Raw genomic sequence first — 23,577 nt, 5'->3', positions numbered from 1 at the left:
ATGACTGATGGATTAATAAACCTCTTGGCTGCCACGGGATGCTTAAATTCCTCTTTGAGTGTGACCTGTTTAACCATGACGGTGGGGTTAGAATGAAGTAACAACTTATCAAGAACTGCCACATTCTGGAGGGTTGTGAATAAACTATGGTGGATAAGTTCTATGAAGAATCTGGGTTGTACCTCATGGTTCAATACTCCATTTGTTTTGCTCCTTTTTCTGTTACATGTGAATGCAACATTTCACATTTTCACACATGTACCTCATGGGGGCGGGGGAGATTTCTAGCCATGTGGAATTGTATGAGAAGAATCTTCCGGAAGCTGCTTAATTATGAATACTTCATTATTATTCTTTTGTTTTGATTTTATTGCTCTAAATTGTTCCATTGGCATTGATATAACATGGTTTGTTTGTGTGATTTTAGCTATTGCTCTTCAAACAAACATTTGGACATCTGACTTTGGTTTTCCTACAGGTTTGAGTGTTCTCTATTTTCTGTTTCTGGCATTCCTGCTCTTCCTTAACTTTGAGCAGGTGAAATCCGTGATGTACTGGCTCGATCCTAATCTCCGATATGCGACAAGGGAAGCAGACATCATGGTGTGTATTGATGGTGTTGCAAGAAAATATATTTCTTCCAGAGAGGATATAGTGCTACCATATTGCTGTGTTAGAATAGCATGCATTATCCCTTTGAGAAGGGATAGGAATTCTCCAATCCTCACTGTAAGAAAGTTCAAATATCATGCAATAATATACTAGTATCATAGAGTTGGAAGGGACCCGAATGTCATCTAGTCCAATCCCCTGCAATGCAAGAATTTCAACACGTCCCCCATCCAGTTTGAAACCATACTGGACTCTGCTTAGCTTTGCAAATGAGCTAGCAGTTTTATTGCTGCACCACTAAAAGATACTGGATATGGTTGGGAGGTTGAAGCATCTTCTCTAACAGGAAGTTTAAAGTTTTGTGGCCTTTTTAGCAGGGATGAGGCATATGAGAGGGTGCACCTTACAGACATTTCTTTCTCCTTGCAAAATGCATCTCTCTTGGGGAGGAGGATTTCTCCCCGCTTTCCAAATTGTGAGAGAGTCGCAAAGAAATGGCATAACCTGCCTGCCCCGTTTTTGCGCAGTGGTGTGAATATTCATTTATGAGTCTCTTCACGGCCTTCTTGGCTGCAGCTTGAGTGCAGTTTTTTGTTTGAAAAACAGCCCTTCTTCCTGAGAACAGTGACATCAATGTGCAGTCCGTTCAATTTGGCTGTGTGACTATGGGTGGTATTGAGCGAAGTCCTACTCTGACCCAATTTAGTCATGTTCATTATTTTCAGAGGGTTTACTTTGAATAAAATTTAGTTGACTATCACTCCATGTCACCGAGGGCAAACAAAACTTGTTCAGACCAAAGGCAATGTTTCAGGAGTGGGGTATTTTTAGGTGTTCTGTATTGCTCCTTGAGTAAATAAAGCAGAGCAGGTAAATGCATGCTTATTTGTATAATTTACTTAGGTTGCAGAATTTGCCCCCCTTTTTGGTTAAAACATAGAATATTCCATATCTGGCAGTAATTATCCCTAATGATGTAGAAAACAGAATTTTTATTGTGTTTCATTCAGTCATGTACTGTGATGAGGACCAGTAGAATAATAAAAAGAATTAGGCTGCAATACTATTTAGACTTATCTGGGAGTAAGTCCAGTTGAACTCAGTGGGGATTAATTCTGAGTAAACATGTGCAGAGTTACATTGTTAGCCATTCTCGAAGGATCATCATGTTCATTATTACAATCCAGCTATATAAAAGCATGCACTTACCTTTTGTTCAGTTGTGTGTTTTAATTAACGGATATTTATGTTTTAATGCTTGTGCAATTTGTTTTTATACTGCAGCCTGCATAGAAACCTACTTTGTCATTAAATGGTATATAAACTAATGATAATACAAGGCTAAGCTATAGCGGACCATAAGACGAGTAAATAACATTCTCTGATAGTGTGATATTGTAGTCTGCAGTTTTATTTCTTCCGAAAATGTTTCCAGAATAGACTTGTAACTTCTGCTTCTCTCTCTCTCACACACACCTACCTTCCCCTTTCTCCAAATCAACAACAGGAATATGCTGTGAACTGCCATGTTATTACTTGGGAGCGAATCCTCAGCCATTTTGACATATTTGCTTTTGGACATTTCTGGGGCTGGGCAATGAAGGCTTTGTTAATCCGTAGCTATGGGCTGTGCTGGACTATTAGCATCACCTGGGAGCTAACCGAGGTAGGTTGCGTCTTCTCAGTGAGGAGTTTTTTATATCCTTGGGGTGGGGAATGACTGGTGTGGCTCTCCTAGCAGTTTGTCCACATTGCAAACATAACACAAGTTTATTGTCTGCTCCTTAAATTTGACACACATGCTAGATGTGAAGTTTTCCTCTTGCACACAAGTGTCTGGAATGGCCAAATCAGATTTATTTCATGTTTAAGTTAGCCTATCTAAGTAAGTTATTTACTGAATTACTGTATTTTTTGCTCTATAAGACTCACTTTTCCCCTCCTAAAAAGTAAGGGGAAATGTGTGTGTCTTATGGAGCGAATGCAGGCTGCGCAGCTATCCCAGAAGCCAGAACAGCAAGAGGGATTGCTGCTTTCACTGCGCAGCGATCCTTCTTGCTGTTCTGGCTTCTGAGATTCAGAATATTTTTTTTCTTGTTTTCCTCCTCCAAAAACTAGGTGCGTCTTGTGGTCTGGTGCGTCTTATAGAGCAAAAAATACGGTACTTGGAAATATACTGGATGAATATAGACTCCAGTATTACTATATAGTATGTGCAGCTTGTCTCAGTTATGTTCCCTAAATTAAAACCAGTAGTGTAGTACTTCCTCCTATAATTTGTGTCTCCTGTAATATTAAATCTTCTAGTGAAAAGGCAATATTTGCAGCACTGATTTTACAGTGCAACCCTATGCATGTCTCCTCAGTAAGCTTTTGGAAACACACAGAGGGAAAGTGTAATAATGCTTTCTCACCAAGAAGTGCAAACTGATCTAGAGCCCGCTGAAGCTGTAGGTTGATAGACTTTGGTCAAATTCACCTGTCGTATGAAAAATGTTTCCTGTATTTTCAGCACCTGTAACTTCTGTAAAAGTCACATTCTGATGTTAATGAGATACCTTTGTCTGAATGAATTTCTTACCCAGAATCTTTTTGCTGTATTCTGTAGCTGTTCTTCATGCACCTGCTGCCTAATTTTGCTGAATGCTGGTGGGATCAAGTCATTTTGGACATCCTGCTATGTAACGGGGGTGGCATCTGGTTGGGCATGGTAGTTTGTCGTTGGTTGGAGATGAGGACCTATCACTGGGCAAGCTTCAAGTAGGTCTCAAGTACAAGCAAATAACCATTATATTAACGATACTGCAGTATGAAAACTCTGAAATAAAATGTAATGTTTGGTAGATTGTGAATTGTGGAGGTTTTCCCATTGCAGGCTGCTAAAATATATTCATGCTGAGTGTGGAGAGTGCTGTTGCATCGCATAGGCCTCTGGTTAGCCACTGTGAGAACAGGAAGCTGGACTAGATAGGCCTTTGGTCTCATCCGGCAAGGCTGCTTTCATGTTCTATGTTCACTGTCTTGGGTGATTCCTAAATTGGTATTGGTGCTGCGATTTATTTTTAAATCCATTTCCTTGGCAACATTGGTGGATCATGACATTATGAATGTGTTACAATGTTATTTCCATTAATAAGCAAGGGGAGAGTCTGTAATTGTTCATGGTCCCTTGCGCTCACATTTGATTTCCATCAGCCTCTGATTTTACCTCTAATGGTGCGATCCTGTGTACATTTACCTGGAAATAAGCCTTACTGAACACAGTGGGCGTTACTTCTGAGTAAGCATTTTTAGGATTGCATTGTTACTCGTGTAACCAAAATAACTCTCCAAAGCGACACCCATATAAGTATGGAACATACACCTTACTTCTATTGTCTTACTATATTGATAAAATCCAAGTAAACCTCACCCATGGTTTTTAATAATATATAGTTAATATTTCAGAATTGGAGTGTGAGGGCCAAACTTCTGAACGGTACACCATTTCCTGATAATCCTTTTTATAATGCAGTAGATGAAAACTGTATTTAAAGGCCTCCTATTTCACCCGCTTGTTTTCCTCATGAAACTTTTGCCAAGAGCATATTCCTAAAACGATTTTCTTTCTGTAGACCTCTGAGAAAAGAGCCTCCATTCTAAACTTTGATCCTGTACTCCTTAGGAGTGGGGATTAGGAATGTTGTCGCTTTGCACTTAGCCATGTGATTCGGACCTTTAATCTAAGCTGACCTTTCTGCATGCCTTACATACTTAGCGCTGCTGTTTTTGCTGAAGATAAAGGAAATAAAACCCACTATCATTGCTGACAGTACCATATTGGCCTGACTATAAGCCGCACCTTTGAAATTCAAGGCTTATTTGCGGGTGCGGCCTGCCTCCTGGCACTACCGGTGCTGGTGCTCGGCTCTAAATATAAGCCGCACTTTAACTTTTCAGAGTCGGAATTTGGAAAAAAAGGTGTGGCTTATATTCGGACCAATACGGTAATTAAATCCACTGGGTTTGTTGCTAGAAGCCAGCATTCAAAGAACCCTATGAATGAAAGGAAAGTACCTCTATTCATGCACAGTTAAGTTTCCTGTTCCCCATCCTCTTACTGTTTGCCACACACCATGGCCAATAATGTCCAAAATGTTAAATAAAAGCATAAAGTAAAAGAAAAGTAGGACTGTTTTTTCAGATTCACCTCACTACCTGTGACCCAGATATTGTTGGACTTTGCTGGCTGAGTCTGATGGAAACTGGAGTCCTACAATAGACAGAGGGCCACAGGTTTCTTATCCCTGATACACCCTCATGGATTCATTTATCCAGCTAACAGTAGATTACACAGGAATCTAAATTAATTTGATGATGTTTTGATTTTACCAGAACATTGGAAGTCACTTTCTGTGTTACTTCCCGGTTATTATTTTGAAATGAGTACAACATTCTGATTCTTTTTGTTGTTAATTTGATTTGTGTTCAGCGCTAGCTGTGAGGGAGAGATTTACTCTGAACATCATGGGACATGGGGCAACTCAGGAAGCTGTGAGGGGTGTTTCTAAGCTTCTTAATCTGGTGCTTCTGAGAGCCTTACCCCTTCTTTCACCTCATGGGCTGCTGCCCCAGATGGTCTCCCAACCTTCAGGAGCACTGTAAATACCAAAATAAAATAAAATTGTTTGGCTGGTTCTGGTTAGTAAAATTTGTGGTTTTATGCTTATTTGCCCTTAATTAGAAGCATGATAATTAAATTATTAACATTAAATAGGGAGGTCTTGACTCTCAGATCTTTCAGACACTTTTCCCCAGAGAAGTGTTGGGGTTTTTTTTTTTGCTTTTTTGAAAGCTTGGTGTTTTGATAGCATTGGAAATTAAGGGATGTTTCCAACTAAGTTATTCTCCAAGCAGACTCTTAAGTTATCCATGTCCATTAATTTAAATGGGTCTACTCTATGACTAACCCCCAAATTTCAGCTTTGTTGCATTTAAGGAGCAAATCATGCATGTGGAAAAGTTTGCTTTGGGGCAGGTTTCTTCTGTTTGCTTAATTACAATAGGTCTGCTTCTTAAATGCACCTTTCTTGTTACAAACCCCAGTATAATAGAGCTGTGTTATTTTACATCATTTGTTACATAGCAATGCAATGTTGATTTCCTTCTCTTTTTTTTTTACTGTTGTCCTTCTCTGCTTTCAGGGACATTCACACCACCACAGGTAAAATAAAGAGAGCTGTGTTACAGTTCACTCCAGCAAGCTGGACCTACGTTCGCTGGTTTGATCCCAAGTCTTCATTTCAAAGAGTGGCTGGAGTATACCTTTTCATGATTATCTGGCAGGTAAAAACAACAACAGCAAACCTATTGAAAACAAAGCCCAGGGATTCTCAGCTTGGGTTGACGGGATCAGGCTGTTTCCTTTTTGCGTTAGTTTCACCTGTGTTCATTCACAAATCCATCCCTTCTCCTTTCTGCAGCAATGCGTTGTTGTTTTTTTAAAAAAGAAATCCATATGAAAATAGGTATTTGAATTTTTATTTCACCACAATTCGTTTTTATCATTAATTGCACTTATTAATTGCTTACTTATGAAAAATAACTCAAAACGGCTTACAAAAAAAGTAGCACATAAAGTAAAAGCAGCATGAAACCTAAACAGTAAAAGCTAAAAAAAAAACCCCATGTTTATAAAAAGGCACTGAACGAAGCCAGAAATATTTTTTAAAACTTTCCAAATTTTAGCTGTTGACATGCTGGCTTAAGCTTATAGAACTTGGAATCTAACAATATTTGGAGGGTCACAAGTTCCCCATACCTGTGTTAAGAGTGTAAGACCAAGACTGGAGAGAACCAAGTAACAAACCTCCACTCAGCTGTAACTGGGGTGACTCTGGATCAGTCACTGTCTCCCAGCCCAATCCATTCCACAGAACTGTTATGGAGATAACATGGGTGGAAAGAACTGTTTGTGCTGCCCTTAGCTTCCTTGAGGGAGTGTAGCATTAAAAATGTTGTAATAAAACTATATGATACGACAAAACTGCCTGGTGCCTGACACAGAAAATCCAGATGTAGTCCTCATGGTGGTAAAAATAAGACAAATCAATTTAATCATTTACAAGTTATTGGTACTACAAAATCTGCTTCTCGTGCTATATAAAGGTAGGGCCGGATGCAATAAAATGTTGCTTTTGCAAAGAAAAGTAAATTGACTCCATAGTTGTACACACAGAGAGAAAAACGAAGCAGTATGTTTATCTAGCTCCCAAATGCAGGCATTTAAATGTATTGATTACCTTCCCAAAGAATTTAATTATTTTTGTGGAGTTTATAATTTACTGTTCCTAATGGGGACAACAATTCTCCGCAGGCCACCAGGAGTGCCATATGTTTATTGTCCTGGAGCAGACCGTAAGCAGTTGCTAAGGAGTTGCATCTGTCATATTTGTCTAGGATATCAAATGTTCCCAGCTTATTTTCTTCTTTCTGTTTCTTCTTCTTTTAGTTGACTGAGCTGAACACATTTTTCTTGAAACATATCTTTGTTTTCCATGCAAGTCACCCCTTAAGCTGGGGTAGGATCCTCTTCATTGGAATTATCACAGCGCCCACTGTGAGGTACTTTTTGTTCGTTTAATCTTCTTCACTGTAAAATTGCTGGCCAGTAGCTGGGGACCTCAAAAAGCCCAGCTCAGAAATTGGGAGCCAGTGTGGCCCTACAGATGTTGCTCACCAAGCCAGCTGTGGTTGATCGGAGTTGGAATCCAACAACATCTGAGTGGTCACAGGTTCTTTGCCTTTGCTTCAGCCCACTTACTTTTGGAGATTAAAAAAACCTGGTTTGGATGTAAAGCTAAACCATAATTTAGTGTTACACACATGAGCAGCAACAAGCCTCATGTTCATGTCTTCCCTCCCGAATGAAAGAGATATTGGAAACATCTGCCTCTGCTTTTAAACTAACCAGGGTGTTCCATTATGTCTAAACCAGGGAACTCTGCTTAGCTTAAAACAAGCCACTGTTTGATTTTGACCTGTTTGAAAAAGCCTCTCCTCCTTACAGAGGGGAGGAGTTGTGAGCAGGAGCCATTTCCCGCGTTGGCAGGGGGCCTGGTAGGAATTTTTATCCAACTGGCAAATTGGCACCGGCCACTTGGTTTTTCGCCTACCTCGTAGCAAATCGTCACAACTTTTAGGTATTGGCGGTTAGGCATTGGAATATGTTTGTGTATTGGAGGGCAGGGTGTGGCCATCGCCTACCCCTCCACTTTATGGGTATTCCGGTAAAGGAATCCGGCAGTCGTGGATCCTGTCCGACGCCCTTGCTGGTGGCTAGGGCCATGGCACGACCCCCGGTGACATCAGGGGGAGCTTTCAGTTGTATTTGCATCAACAGGCTCCTCCCACTGGTGGTTAACCCTTGTTAGAGTCACCCCTCCCTGAGGGGGGTGGAGTCACACTCTGTTGTTTTATTCAATGCCTAAGCCAATACCTCTCACATGCTGTAATCAATAAAGTTGTGGCCTAAAGTTGTTTAGCCCATTAACCTAATATACTGTCTCCATGTGTCTTTCTTATCCCCAAGCGGGTGGCGGGTCCTTGAATCACAAACTTGATCTTGACTTGTTTGAAAAAAGCCATAGCTCAAACTAACCAGAGTCTGGAAACAGGAAGCAGCGCTTTTGATCTCCTTCTCACAGCTTTGCCAAAGGAGAAGCGGAGAGCACACAAGCCCCAGCCTCACTGCTGCTAAGGTTTAGGGCAACCTTCCTCAACCTGGTGCTCTCTCGGGGATTGGACTCTGAGTTCCATCAGTCTGTCAGAATGGGCAGTGGTCAGAAGTGCTGGCACTTGTAGTCCAAAATCCCTAGAGAGCATCTGGTTAGGGAAACCTGGCTTGCTATGTCCAAAAAGGACCATAGGGCATTCCACCCAATTGCTCACTTAATACAATTAAATAACAACAAGCATGTCAGGGAATGTAAAATCACCTGTAAAACATCAGGTGAAATGACAGCAAGTGTGTTAGGCAAATGTATATTCCAGATGTTCAATAATTCCTCGCCCCCCTGGCTACAAGCCTGAAAAGCTTTTAGCACAATTCTGTTTCCCATTCAACAGATTTCCATGCAGTGCAGTTTTTTGTTGGAAGTAAAACACATTTTTATTCAGTGGAGCTTACTCTGGGTAAAGGTGCAAAGGATTACAAGTCTTAGTTCCCATTGTTCAAAAGATCTCTGTCCTGAATCGCTTCTTAATTTCTAAATTCTGATTCTTTCTTTCCTCAGTCAAATCTCACAGGAGCTCAATTTCAAAAGGAAAAAAGTAGAAGAAACAACTTACAATATTAAAATAGAGACAATTGGCAGAAAATGCAGACAAGTCAATCTAAGCTTAGGGCTGTGGCTGCTTTGTGCTCCTTTGTGTGGCTGCATTCAGGCAAACAGACACTCCATTGACATGCTAGCTGACTTTTCTGCCCCCTTTCTCATCCTCAGTTGTACATCCCTCTTTATCGCTGACCAAGTTTCAGTCATTGGTTTACAATTGTCACATTCACTTGATCTCCAAGATAGCAGTAGCAGTAGAGAAGTTTGAGGTAGTTCTCGGATATGGCTGAGCCTTTACCATGTTCCAAGTAATTGAGCTGCTTTCTCCGAAAATTGAATATCAGCCCCTCCCCAGTTGTTTTTGCTAACTATAACCTACATGTGCAACTATCTGTTTCATTGAAATTTTCTCCTCTGTTTTTACTTCCAGGCAATACTATGCTTATCTCACAGACACACAGTGCAAAAGGGTAGGAACTCAGTGCTGGGTGTTTGGGTAAGTTTTTGTTGCTGTTGAAAACATTGAGACTATTGTAGTGTTGACTCAGTGACAAGAACAACTTTGGATACCGAAAGCTTTTAATTACATGCTCCATGGGGGTTCAATTTCTATTTATTTGTTGTTCTTATTTGCTCTCTGTGTAACTCAAGGTGGCAGATATAGGGATGCAAGGCAGATTCCTATCCTGGCACCAACCAGGCCAGCTTGACTTCATCCAAGTTGCTGCCCCACAGCTGCATCCCTTGGCAGCTCTGCCAGCACATCATCCACATGTTGGGGGACACGAATGCAGAGAGGAAGGCAGCTAAATGTGTAGAGGCTCTCCCGGGGAACAGGAACCCTGGCCATTCATGCTAGCATTTTAGTAATATTTCAATAAGTATTTAATAGAAAAACATAACGTAACACTGGTGGGGAGGCAGTCTCTCTCAAAGCTCTATAGATATTAAAATTCCCAAAGCCCTAACAGAGCTGACCATTCCCAGCACCCTTAAGAAACTACAGTTCCCAGAATTCTATGGGGGAAGTCCTGTGCTTTAAATGTGCCTTAAATGGACAGTGTGCACACAGACTCGGTTGGTTCTGTTTGTGGCACTCTGTAACATGAATTCTTGAGGGGAAATGGGGCGGAGCATATTGGCGTGTGAAGAAATCTGGTTTGGTATGAACTAGATGACCCCCAGGCTATTTCCAGCTTTATGTGATCCTCTGGAACCGATTGTTTTCTCTCCTGCACACAACATAAGAGAAAAGGAAACAAATTGGTGTAGAACATCCAAGCCTTTCAAAGGAAGGTTTTCAGCTCATGAGGTTACAAAAATAGCAGCGTTCAGATCAGCATAGTCTGCCCTTGTTAAGAAGGTCACGCTGAGCTAATAGGCCCTGAGGGACTTCTAAACTGCTGCTTTGTGCCCTAGGCAAATTTAAACGGGCTAATTTAATCAGTTGACTTGGCCATGCCTAGGAACATTCCCATGTCATCACTTACTTCATGCCAGATCCATCCTCCAAGTCTCGTTCGTAATTTTGCTCCACTTTTGGCAAAGAAGACGATGAAGCCTGCTTTCCTAAGTACTGTTTGTTGAACAACAACACCGGCATTAAAATTAAACAAAAAAGGGGAGGCAGGGGTTGCCTTCTACAAAGTTTAGTGGGCTCTCAGAGTGGAGACATCAAATTCTCTTCTGTTTATTTATTTATTTTACTTCAATAGCTATTTAAACCACCTTTTTAGGGTCATTACCTTTCCAACGCAGTCCAACATAATAACGAAAACCATATTACTAAAATCACATGAAAGAAACAAAGCCAAAATCAGAGCAGCAGATAAAACAGTTATTAAAACTCAGCACCAAAATAAAAAATCATCCCAACGCTGACCGGAACAGAAAAGTCTTTATTGGCCCCAGACTCTAGGGTATTAAGAGCTATTACCAGCCCCTTGCATTGGAGCTGGAAATACATAGGCAGCCAAAGTTACTAGTGCAATGTCGGTGCAATTGAAGCGTCCAGCCCCTCGAATTGTTTTTGCTGCTGCATGTTGCACCACTTGAAACTTCCAGACCGGGTAAAGCAGAAACCCCACATACTTTGGATGCTCGGGTCGCGAATGTGATCTGTGCGGGATGCACGTTCGCAACCGCAGCGTTCGCAACCCACAGTGGCGCGTCTGCACACACGCGGGTTGCGATTCAGTGCTTCTGCACATGTTCAACCCCCAAAACCCAGAAGTAACCCATTCCTGTACTTCCGGGTTTTGGTGGGTCCATAACCTGAAAAAACGCAACCTGAAGCATCTGTAACCTGAGGTATGGCTGTAGAGTGTGTTACAGTAATCCAGGCTGCATACAGCTAACGCGCAGGGGACTGAAGCAAGGTGCGACTAAGTCAAATGCAGGAAACATCCATTCTGCTGCAAGTGCCTTAGACAAATTCAGAGCTAAGGGCTGAGAACCACCTGTGCTACATAACTTGCTTTTACTTAGCAGTATTCCGTGCTTATTTTGGGCCAGCTTACTCATTTCTAGGGGACGCGGGTGGCGCTGTGGGTAAAAGCCTCAGCGCCTAGGGCTTGCCGATCGAAAGGTCGGCGGTTCGAATCCCCGCGGCGGGGTGCGCTCCCGTTGCTCGGTCCCAGCGCCTGCCAACCTAGCAGTTCGAAAGCACCTCCGGGTGCAAGTAGATAAATAGGGACCGCTTACTGGCGGGAAGGTAAACGGCGTTTACGTGTGCTGCGCTAGCTCGCCAGATGCGGCTTTGTCACGCTGGCCACGTGACCCGGAAGTGTCTCCGGACAGCGCTGGCCCCCGGCCTCTTAAGTGAGATGGGCGCACAACCCTAGAGTCTGTCAAGACTGGCCCGTACGGGCAGGGGTACCTTTACCTTTTACTCATTTCTAAGTTGAAAGATAGACTGTAGTATATCTAGACTAAGGTTTGCTTTGTTGTCATTTTAGAATGATTTGAATGGAGCCTTATAGTATATTGTTGTAGTTGTACTCTCAGAGTTCTGTTGAATTCAATGGGACCTTCAGGTAGTATATAAGGATTACAGCCATAACTTTTAGAGAAGAAGTGGAAGAAATAACTTGGCACCTGGATTTGGGGGCAAGTCTTCCACCCGTTTCTTTTTTACTTTTAACACCTTCACTATATGTGCCCCTTGATATGTTAACAGAAGGTTGGTGGGAATGGGACAGATCCCTACCCCAAGGGCCTAAATTTTGGCAGTGGTGTGAGGAAGACAACGAAGGGAGGGGAGGGAATGAAAGCAATTGGCAAAAGTGTTTTAAAAAAACCAGACAAGAGGAAAGAGAATGTAAGAAAGGTCTGAATTAAGAGGTCTGTCTTATTTCTAAATAATGGCTGTTGAATTTCCGAAAACGTAAAGATGCACAAGTAAGATGCACCCGTAAATACTTGCACAATACTTAGTAGAAGTAAATGGAACTAGAGTTCCCATTTTTACACTTGGCCATAGTTCTTTGATTGCCTGATGCTCTACGAAGCAGGGGCAGGGAGTTGGATTTTAATCCTGCATCAGTTCAGATCATCTCTTGGTTCAAGGAGCTCAAGACACAAATAAATATAATCAGAGACAGTTAATGTAACAGACAACTTACTGGTATCTCACTTGTTTTGTTGTTGTTTTTTTTATGTGGTAAACTGAATTTTCATCTATCTGGCAAAAGCTGCTTAGTGTCTTGCCAGAAGGATTAGGCTCCCTTCCTTAAGTGTAATCTTAAACTGTAAGTTAAATGAACTTGCTCATCCAGTGAAATCCTTGTAAAATACACTTAAGGAAGAAAAAGAAAGCTCTAAGAGAAATAATGGCCAGTATGCATGTGTGCACGCAGTATGCTTAAAAAGGAAAGAGAGAGAGAAAGAAAGAAAGAAATGAAATTCCATAATTTAAATTCTTCATTAAGAAAACCTGGATTTTGAAACCCATATAATCATGCAAATTTCTCCTGTTTTGCATAATTTTATTCTGTCACTTGTACTAGATCATCACAGAGAGAAGCAAGGATCTGTACAAGACCTCCATCACTAGAAACTTTATTCAGATACCCCTCTGGCTTTTGAAATCATCATAAACATGAGAATTAGAAACGTGTTCATTCTTTAAAAAAAATTAAAACGGGGTAGGGAATCTGTGGTCCTCCAGAAGTTGTTGAAGTGTTTATTTGTTTATTTATTGAATTTATATACTGCCCTGTACCCGGAGTTCTCCCAACACCCCTGCCATTGGCCGTGCTAACTGGAGCCACAGGTTCTCCATCCCTATTATAATGGGGGATAAAAGGCAAAGGTAAAGGGACCTCTGACCGTTAGGTCCAGTCGTGGATTACTCTGGGATTGCGGCACTCATCTCGCTTTACTGGCCGAGGGAGCTGGCGTATAGCTTCCGGGTCATGTGGCCAGCATGACTAAGCCGCTTCTGGCAAACCAGAGCAGCGCACAGAAATGTCGTTTACCTTCCCGCTGGAGTGGTACCTATTTATCTACTTGCACTTGGACGTGCTTTCGAACTGCTGGGTGGGCAGGAGCAGGGACAGAACAACGGGAGCTCACCCCGTCGCGGGGATTCAAACCGCTGACCTTCTGATCAGCAAGCCCTAGGCTCAGTGGTTTAGACTACAGTGCCACCCGCGTCTCATATAATGGGGGATACTAGGAATTAAACCCAGGACTCCTTGCATGCATAGCATGTGCTCTACCACTGAACTGTGATGCCACCAGATACCACTTTTATTGACTGACAGAAGCTAATCTCTTCTCTCATGGCATGTTCACACATCCACAACATACTATTTATGTTGCCACCCGCCTGCTGATAATACAGAAATGGAGGCACATGTAATGCAAATTACCATGTATATTTTTTACATTTGCATTACAAAGCAGCTCTGACTAAGATATAAAAATGCTCTAAGGGGTTGTTTATTAAGGGGAGCAAAGTTGTAACAAAAAAATGGAAGGAGTTTTTGTTAAAGGGGGACGGAGCCTGACCCAAGGTAGAGGATTTATTTTAAAGGCTTTCAAAAGTGAGCTGTTTTATGGATGGCCCTCAAAGCTTATTTAGCTCCCCATAACATGAGAGCAATTTATAAACTAGCTCACAAAATCATGCAAACACCCCCGCCCCCAGTGAAGATATTAAAGCATGTTCTTAAATTAAAAACAGCCTGTACTTCTTTTGTCATTACCTCAGAGTTATTGGTTTCCTGGAAGCTATTGTGTGCATCAAATTTGGCCAAGACCTCTTCTCCAAAACACAGATATTATATGTTGTGTTTTGGCTCCTTTGTGTGGTAAGTGGCTCTTTATTTTGCACAATGCTTTGCTCCTTAGGTCTTCCTCTTTGGTACGGCAACCATGTTAGTTGCCATCTCTCTTTGGTCATTGGCTAAATGTAAGCCACAATCTACCCATTAACACAACTTTGTGACCAGGGCTGCAATGTTTAACCTAGACGAATTGCTTAAAAATAATAATTGAAGTGGCGGATTCTTCCACCAATAAATCTATCCCCGGCTGGTGCTCTGCTGGCGTAGTGAAGCTTCTGCCAAATTCTATAGCCAGGGATGGATTTTTTATTTCAACCCAAGTGTCTCACGCTCTTCTGGGCAGCCTTTCGGGGACCACACGCCAATGGTGTGTGGGGCCAGAGGAAAAATGGACAGAGCATTCAATGTGAATTTTACCATTACCCAGTAAGCTCTATCCTCTCTATCCTCCATCCAGACAAGAAAAAAAGGATTCACAGATTAGAGTACATATTCCAGCCAGGCCAAAACACTGAAGGGTGGTGTACAAAGCAGGTATGGGGAGAGGTGTGTCACTTGAGGAGTGTCCCAAAGGCCAGCCACGGAGGCCTGGAAAAGTTCCTCTTTTACCTTACAGGCCAGAGATTCCTAATATTTGCTATCGGATCTTAAGCAGCAGGCCTCTGGTGTAGAATTCAACCCTAAAATTCATATACATAGTTGTGTTTTGGTTTTTTTTTTTTAAATTGGGTGATAGCCCTCCCTGTTCATAGTGGTAGTGTAAAATAAAAATGTTTGTAGTATAAATAAGTACTTATGTATACACTAGGAAGAGAGGCTCAGTGTTCATCAACATTGTTCACCTCCAACGATGCATTATAAGTCATCCTGAGGCAACTTGTTGAAAGATGGGGTGTGATGCCCTGAAATAATAAAGGAATTAATGTAGAAGCTGGTAGGTTTTGACTCTTCTCCCTCCTTTTCCTCCCTTTTCCCAATGTTGTAGGCCGTAACTACTTTCCTTTGTTTATATGGAATGGTTTGGTATGCGGACCACTACGGACAGCGAGAAAAGGTAATGCTTAACTGGGCACAAGGCACATTTTGAAAGATGCTTGTGTGGAAGCCATGTTAAAAGTCTATTTTGCTGAAGCTTGGGGAGGGTAAGGTGTTAAGATTCTAAGGTCCGTTCTTGGACATAGAGAATAAATTACCCCCAAAAAGCATTTTATTATAAGAGCATTGATTTTGGTTATTTCTAACGGGTTGGGTCCGGATTTTGCCTTCTGCAGACTGAAAGAGTCCTTCAGTCCTTGGAAGGCTTTTGGTCCAGTGGACTCAGGATGCTGAACTTTAGTGGTCCTTTTGGCTTGATGCAGCAGGGTTCTTGAGCTCTGAATTGTAGATCTAGCCAGCCTTATTACTCTCCCAAAGAATAGTAAATTGATCTTGCAACACTTTCCCTCCTCACTAAACGGGTGCTCTTACCTCATGATTTCGTGCACCTCAATAAATCCTGTGCCACATAGATGTGGGTGCTCTGTTAAGAAAAAGGATGGAAATCATATCCCTCTTGACATGGTACTGAGCACCATGTAAATGGGGGAAAACATGGCATTTGTTCATGTATAAATTTAAGAAGCCCACTCTTTTCAGGAAGACTTGCATTGCTTAAGCAGAAGTCAGACCCAACTAACTCCCTACTGTGTAGTCATCCCTATCATTCCAGTCTTACAGCTGGAAAAGCAATTTTTTAAATTGTCATTGCACCTGGGCGGAAGGGCAGATGGGAATGCCAAGCAGCAGGAGGAGGTTTGGGTTACATAACAAAGCGCAGAGGACATGATTAAGCCTTTTTCTCTCCCCTCCTAGCTGTTAGACCTGTATAGCTCGGTGTGTACATTAGGAAGAAGGCACGAGAAAAATGCACTGTGTATAGTGTTTGGCCAGTCATCTCTGCAGTTTTCAGAAAGCACGTTTAATAGAGTTTGGAGGCAGTAAGCGTAGATGATTGCAAAGGTGGAAACCCCACGATGATCCTCTTTGTCTCCACAGACGCTGTCAGAAAGTGAAGACAGCTCATACATCCCAGATGCTTCCTGGCTTAACTCTAAGTTTACTAGAGGTACTGGTGGTTTGTATGGTACATTCTGTCCCAGCCAAATAGTCCTTGGAGATATATGGGTGTGGGTGTGCACTCTCTCTCACACACTGATATACAAACGTCTCCCTCCCCACCCACCCTAATCGTTTCCTTTTCAGCAGCTTTCTATCTCCTCAAATAGATAGATAGATAGATAGATAGATAGATAGATAGATAGATGATAGATTGATTTAGTTTAATAGACCACCTTTCATCAGCATGCCAGTACACAATAAAGACGATGCCTAGGAAAATGGGCACCCCAAGTGGCGTGAAGCAGCAACTGGGCTTCGCAGGTCTAGCGTTAGCCTTAAGATTCCAGGGCACTTAGTTCTAGGGCACTGAAGATTCTGGGGCACTCAGTGCTTTTTGTAGCCTTCTCCCTGGTTCCAGGGTAAGTAGGTGGCATTTCCAGCCTACAAGGGCCAAGGAGCTGCGACGGGAGGCTTCACCACAGCAAGGACAGGCCTCGTCACCATGGCGCCACTGATGGCTGTGGCAGCGAGGGAGGGGTCACACGCCAGAGATGCTCTGAGGGCGTGCGCCCTTATACTAACGCCGGCACTTATAAGCCACCTCAAAGACACGCAGGCAGAGGATTGTGTTTAACATTAGAAATAATTCACACTGGAAACGGTGGCTCGAAAGAGAATAGATGAACAAAGGGAACATCACACTTGCCTTGAGTCTGCCTTGATCTCTTAATGCCTGCTTATGCATTGAGGCTTGCTCTCTCTTCTGAATCAGAGGGATGGAGTACCTGTGGGACTCCACTTGTTGCTGGACGGCTCCAGCCATCGTGGTCCACGGTGAGAGACAATGAAAGTTGTAAAATTGGCTGGGATTGAGAGGAGCTACTTCAGATGCTCTACAACGTTCATGCCCAATGGAAGTTTGTCTTCCTTCTTTGAAGAAATGCGCCCTCATCCCATTTTGTGAGTAGGGATGCTACAGGGTAGGGCTGCCATTTGAGAAACCCAAGTTCAAGCCCTCTTTGGCGTGCAGACCCATTTGTCTGTTTCCTTGGATCGAGGCCCCTCCGTCCTTACGTCAATAGGGAGTCGGGGATGAAACAAAATTACTGTTAAGCATTTTAACAGTACTTTATATAGCAGTTGTTCTTTGTCATGAATTGAAATTTTATTGTAAATGAAACACTTGTTTCTATATATATATATATATATAGAGAGAGAGAGAGAGAGAGAGAGAGAACTTTTATTAACACAGATTTTTCCTTCTGATTTTCAACATACTTTTTAAAGCTCTATGTAATCTTTTTTATATATACATGTGTTTCTTCTACGTTATATGAAAACACATTTTTCTGTAATATGATCTCTTAATACAATTTCCTAGCAATTCTTTCCCCCCATCTTTTAAAAACTTTCTTGAAATCTATAAAATTCTAAACAAAATAAACTTTTCTTACAAAATATTACAGTGCTGAAAACATTTTTTTTCCTTTATATTTTTCAGCTTTAGTGGCATATTCCATTTTGGCAAGTGGTTATATAAATTAATAAATGATGGTAATTTGTATATTTTATTTAGGTTTTTGAAACATACCAGCACGTTTCTTTCTTGTGTTTAGTTGTTAAGGGGATCAAATTAAAATAGTCTAAAACTGAATCGTATATGCTAACGGGCATCTCAGTTCTCTGAATTGCAGCTGAAGTAGCACCACCCACACAAAAGGGGCAGATTTGGGGGAACCACAAAGTTTGCAAAAGTTCAAGAAATATTTTTGAGGTGTGAGGGGACTCTAAAGAGGAGAAGCTTTCCAAAAAGCAGCCCAGTGAGGCTGAACATGCTTAGTGGCCACAGAATCCTTTTCCTTTCCCTTTTTCCTTTTCCTTTTCCTTTTCCTTCTCTCTCTCTCTCTGCCCCCCATTTTAAAAAAATGTATTTGTGCCCCAAATACTGTTCTGACACCCCATCCAAGGTATATTAAACATGTTGCCTGGATGTTGGGGATAAGTTTTTTTGTTGGGGGAGTTTATTTCCTTTTCCACTTTTGGCTCCAGTGTTCCTTTTCCTTGTTCCCCAATTTTTCCAGCATCATCTGTGTTAAATTGTGTTGTTTTATCTTTTACACTTTCCTGTCTGATAATGCCACCATCTACTTCTTCCTTGTTTTCCTTTGCCATTCTTTGTGGTTTACATAATCTTAATAAAGGGTTGGATTAAACTAAAGGACCCCCACTTGCAGAAGCGTGCTCAAGGAATTCTGCTGGTGCAGCGGGGCTCCCCTTCCTCTCCTTCACCCCCCCCCCCAAAAAAAAATTGGCTTTGGGGCTGTCAGAAGAATCTCCAGAACAGTGTGCAGGGAGGAGTGGGGAAATTGCTCTTGCCGCTGGAGCAATTTTAGCTCTGCGATGAATTCTTCCCAAAGCTTCTAAATGTTAAAGCTTCTAAATTTGGAACCTGGGGTTTGATCGGCTGCTTTGGCAGCCCAAGGCGAAAGTCTCGCCTTCAAAACTGGCCGCCTCCTTATGCTACACACTGCAGGGTGACAAAACACAAACAAAAAAAACCCACACAGGTTGAATGCTGTCATGTGTTGAGAAAGAGGTCCCAGCTGATTGTCATCCCTGTCCTGATCTGACATCCATGCAGGCACTTCTCACCCAGGAGAAGTGGCCAAAAAAACTGTGCCCTCATGGTGGCCAGACTTCTCCATTCAGGGGTCCAGCTAGGCATGGTCAACTGCATGATAAATGTGTCCTGTTAGTGTGGTTCCCTTTGCAGCTGTGGATAAATGTGGAATCACACAGCTAGAATACTACTGCTTGATGCCCCTGCAAAGAAGCTCGCTGCTGTTCCTGGGGGTTGGCTGAGTAAAGAGTTTGTTCTGCTTGCTTTCTTCTCAACCTTTCTCTTTATCTCTTCCCCATCCCACCAACAGCAGTGTCCCATCTGCTTTCAGTTGTGCACTGCTCTCATCTCCTACCCCTCACTCTTGAGGATCCTCAGAGTTCACATGCACACCCACTAGATTTTCGTAGGGTTTGGGAAGCAGAGTATGGAGACCAGGATCTCACCCACAGCTTCTACCTTGCAAACCTATAGATCGTTGCTTCCCAAACTTGGGTCTCCACCTGTTTTTGGACTACAACTCCCACCATCCCTAGCTAGCAAGACCAGTGGGCAGGGAAAATGGGATTTGAAGTCCAAAAAAAAGTGGGAGACTCAAGTTTGGGAAACACTGGTCTATAGAGTTATTCTGCCCCCGAGTCCTGCTCTAGCACCTGGTGTTTCCACGTGCTAGCTAGCTTAATATCAAGACTGAAGAAAGAGTTGAGACAACTACATTACATTGTAGGTAAACTGTTTTCTTAACAGATGATATAATTTGGGGGACATAATTTGGAAGTTAAGCCACTAGATGGCATGCCAGTTTCAACTAAAATGTCTCAGTATGCGTTAATAAATCCAGAGATGTACATTTGCCGGTAAGAAAAGATGCTCTTTAAAATAACCACATGTCACTTGTATAAATGTGTGTGTGTGTATGTGACTTGCTTGTTAGGAACGGAAGACAGTCCGCCCAAACACTCGAGCAACAGCGAGAGCCATTCATCTAGGAGGAGGAATCGCCATTCGAAAACAAAAGTAACCAATGGAATTGGCAAGAGATAGAGAGACAGACAAGAGAGGAGGAGAAAGAGAGAGAATCAGTTTCTAGATTTGTTCCAGAAGTGTGCCTCTGAGAGCAAAGAAGCAAAACTGGGCCTGGTTCTGAACTCCCTGCTTGAAGGTTGACAAGAGAATAGGCGGAGGAGACAGGGGGACAACATCTTCAGCAACCAGAGTCCTTGGACCTTGTTAACATGGAGCTCATCCATGTATCACAAATCATTCGCTGCCGTCACTTGCCATCCATTGGCTCAGATCTTCTGCACTTGACACTCAAAACCGTAGTAATATGTTTAAAGGCAAAATAGTTGCTTGTTCCTGAAGGGTTCCTGTGATAGTCTTTGTTCAAGTAGTGTGTGGATGCCTTCTGAAGGCCTTTCTTTAATTGAGGACGATAACTCCAAGTTAACTGGCAACCAGTTATTGTTTTTTGTTCGTTTTTCAGTTGTGGGCTTTTTACATTCTTGTTTGTTTTCAAAAGAACCTTTTTGACTGAAAGATGCTCTGCCTTTGTTCTCAATCTGACACCTAAGCTTTTCTGTTGATTTTTTTCAGGAAATCAACAGTTCCATATTTCAGTCAGCAGGGTGCTAAGTATTAGAAAGTACGTTCATGATTTTGTTCAGGTCATTTTTATAATTTTGTGACCCTGCTAAATGTTCATTGTGTTCATGACATTCTGTTACACAATCAGGGCTGTGTCGGCCCTTGGCAAGAAGACAGGCCCAGAGCCATTGGCACATACACACACATATATATTTATATATTGTTTATTTTCTAACATCTCCGCTGTTTCCTGTATGTTTATCATCACTTCAGCTACAGCGTTCTTTTCTCTTTAAAGACCTAAGCTCCCAACAGCAGCAAAATGATCCAAATTATAAACCAAAATTCATGCTTAAAGCTTTGCAAATCTCTGCCTGGCCTAACACAGCAGCTTACCCATGGTTGATACAATGTTCTTTGTATTATTGTGGTGTAACATTAAAAAAAAACAACCCACATTTATACAAACTAACTCCACTTCTTCCAGGGGTCAGTTTTACAGAATGCTTCAGCAGTTTTTGTTCCCTGGGTTGTTTTTTTAATTCCCCCACCCATTGGAAAATTGGTCTCACGGCATCATTCCCAAGAAATGAAATAATCATAAAAATGAAGTATTGAACCCCCAAATCTTAAACTGTTGGGATTAGGCCAGTTTTGCATAGATTCTGCTTTCTGTGTTTAGTTGGTCTTTATTTGTGTGTGCCAATCACGTTGTGGGGCTACTTACTCCAAAAGACATGGCTAAGGTGACCGGTTAAGTGAGAACCCACATCCTTTCCATCACCCTTCAGCTGGGAAGAGCTGCTTGCTGTGATAATGTCATGGGATATGCACTGCAAGATATGAAGCATTGTCAAGAACTTCAGCGTACAAGCAAAGTGACTGTAAATAGAAAAAAGACCACCATAATCCATGACTTCTTATGTGCCACAAAGGATCAGCTTTTTGAATGCGCTCACTATGCAGCTGCTAATCCATGGAAAGCTCTGTTTTTCTTTTCAATCATGAATGTGCAAACTCTTGCATCAAAAGCTGCTATATCCTATTTGCTGCAACTGTGCTAAATGTTACCGGCCTGGGGAAAATGTACATGTCTGGAACTTTCCCTATCGACAAATGTTGGGTTTCTTGATCATATTTTGAAATATGTGTACTTTTACATCTGTGTATTCTTAGCATGCTGCATAATTTCCAAATGTGTTGGTTTTTTTGGTTTTGTTTTGGTTGATGCTCAAGGTCACTTAGTTTTCTGTCTTGATCCCTTTAGAGTCAGTTACTCAAGAGAGACCAATGTGTATGTGTGTGTTTTTCTATTTATTCAAGACCAAAGTCAGAAAATGTTAAGGCTCTTCTGAAGGAACATTTCACACTGTTTAGTGTTAATAATTCTCCCAAAGAGCCTGTCCTGTTTTGCAGAGCCTGCAACACGTAGAAATATGACTGCTGGAGCCAGTAATAAAATTCCCACTCACACTGGTAGAGATGCGGCCCTAGTTATAACACAGTGCTGCCAAAAGCCATGTTTGTCAGCTGAAACTAGTGCTCACATGCACAGTTAATTATATCCATAGATAGAGCGCACATGCAGATCTTTGGCAAAAATCAGTGTTAATATTTTACTGTGGCTGGAAGACAATGCACCTTGTGTTCACTGGGGCTTTTCAGCCTCTCTCTTCCAGCAGTAACTCCCTGACACACGCTTAGCACACACACACCCCTTCCCCAAATGCTGCTCCGAAAAGTCCAGGGACTCTGTGAAGTAGCATCCCGTGGAGGCTGGACTGCTGTTGGAAGGGGAAGCCAACATCATAAACATAATCTGTGTGCACACAGATGTACTTTAGACAGAACACTTTGAATCCCGGGCTGTGTACTTTTTTCCATTGAGGAATTTAAAAATACTTTGCATGAGTGAACTCGGAAGGTGGACAGTCTTTAATCCCCATAGAAAGGAAAGCATCCTATATGAATGTTGTTTCCATATTGATAAATATCAGTAATGTAGAAGTCTTCGTGAAATGCGGCATTTTCTGTAGAGGCACCGCTTATCCTATCTCAAAGTGGCATGTGCACACTCAGTTCAGAGTGACGTGTGTGCTCTATGATTTCTATGGAAATGGAACCTGGACCACTAGAAAAACACGGGTTTTGATCAGGTCCCAATATGCGATGTGGTCAGACTCGAATGTTTTGTCCCATAACCACTGAACTCCACCCTGGGGCTGTAGCACTCTCACCCTTGAGTTGGGAATTCTGGAAGGAATGTATTTGCTCCCATTTATATGCTTTTAAACTTGCTTTCTGCCTTCTTCATGTCCCCCTCATTCCACTGTTCACTCCCCCAGTTGTGTACACTCCAGTTTGTGGTGGCTGTTTTTAAATTAATCATTTACTGTGTGCTTATTGAAAAAAAAAGGTTGGCCTGGTTCTGCTGGAGACTGTGCTGTATTATCAGTCAATGATGGGGGAGCCCTAACCTTCTGTGGCACAGCCCAAACAGTGGCAACCGGTTTATAGGATTTGCAAAAAAAAGCTCTGATGCGAAGAAGCTTATACATATACACACACACACTCGAGGCCAAGAGTACAGAAAAGTTACCCACCCAAAGTAAATCTATTGCTAGCTGCCAGTATTAAACCTGGGTGGAGCACTGTTATGTATAAAAAGACAGTATCTAATGAACACATGGAATCTGGTTTCAACTCTGCTTTTGGTTACTCGCCTGTGAAAAATAAAGCCCTGAATACCTGGGATTAATTTGGTGGCGGTGTTGTTTTTAATTAAAGCTGTGTGTGTTTTTCTTCTGACTACAGTCTTTAAGCAGATAATAAGGCTATGTTGTGTGAATTATCATTGTCCCTACCAGACGTAGACATGGTTCACCCCTTTGTGCCCCTCGCAGTAAAAAGGAAATCTGAATCTCTAGTACTGCAGGCTTGATAATGATGAAAATGAAAATTTGACCCAAAAAAGACTTCTTGCTTCTAATGTACTCCCACGGTTGGCTAGTTCAAATTTCTTCTTGAAGTTTGGGGTGCCGCTGGCTGTTTTGCT

The 23,577-nt window shown here is 42.0% G+C and overlaps 1 protein-coding gene across 2 annotated transcripts in view; it reads left to right on the top strand.

Annotated features, from left to right (window-relative positions):
• The window catches only part of PTDSS1 (phosphatidylserine synthase 1), a 37,612-nt gene extending 14,332 nt beyond the window's left edge, over nucleotides 1-23,280 (top strand). For both annotated transcript variants that reach the window (XM_028736448.2, XM_077932835.1), the window contains 10 exons: nucleotides 479-603; nucleotides 2,120-2,278; nucleotides 3,221-3,372; nucleotides 5,796-5,937; nucleotides 7,103-7,215; nucleotides 9,358-9,423; nucleotides 14,143-14,242; nucleotides 15,204-15,272; nucleotides 16,253-16,322; nucleotides 19,870-23,280. In XM_028736448.2, the coding sequence (XP_028592281.2) occupies nucleotides 479-603; nucleotides 2,120-2,278; nucleotides 3,221-3,372; nucleotides 5,796-5,937; nucleotides 7,103-7,215; nucleotides 9,358-9,423; nucleotides 14,143-14,242; nucleotides 15,204-15,272; nucleotides 16,253-16,322; nucleotides 19,870-19,979 (1,106 nt within the window). In that variant the 3' untranslated portion in view covers nucleotides 19,980-23,280. The remainder of the gene's footprint in view (nucleotides 1-478; nucleotides 604-2,119; nucleotides 2,279-3,220; nucleotides 3,373-5,795; nucleotides 5,938-7,102; nucleotides 7,216-9,357; nucleotides 9,424-14,142; nucleotides 14,243-15,203; nucleotides 15,273-16,252; nucleotides 16,323-19,869) is intronic.
• The last annotated feature ends 297 nt before the right edge of the window (nucleotides 23,281-23,577 follow it).

Source organism: Podarcis muralis, chromosome 8 (genome assembly GCF_964188315.1).
Source record: "Podarcis muralis chromosome 8, rPodMur119.hap1.1, whole genome shotgun sequence".
Lineage (NCBI taxonomy): Eukaryota > Metazoa > Chordata > Lepidosauria > Squamata > Lacertidae > Podarcis > Podarcis muralis.
Note: the sequence above shows the minus strand (reverse complement) of the source record. Positions and strands in the feature narration are given on the sequence as shown.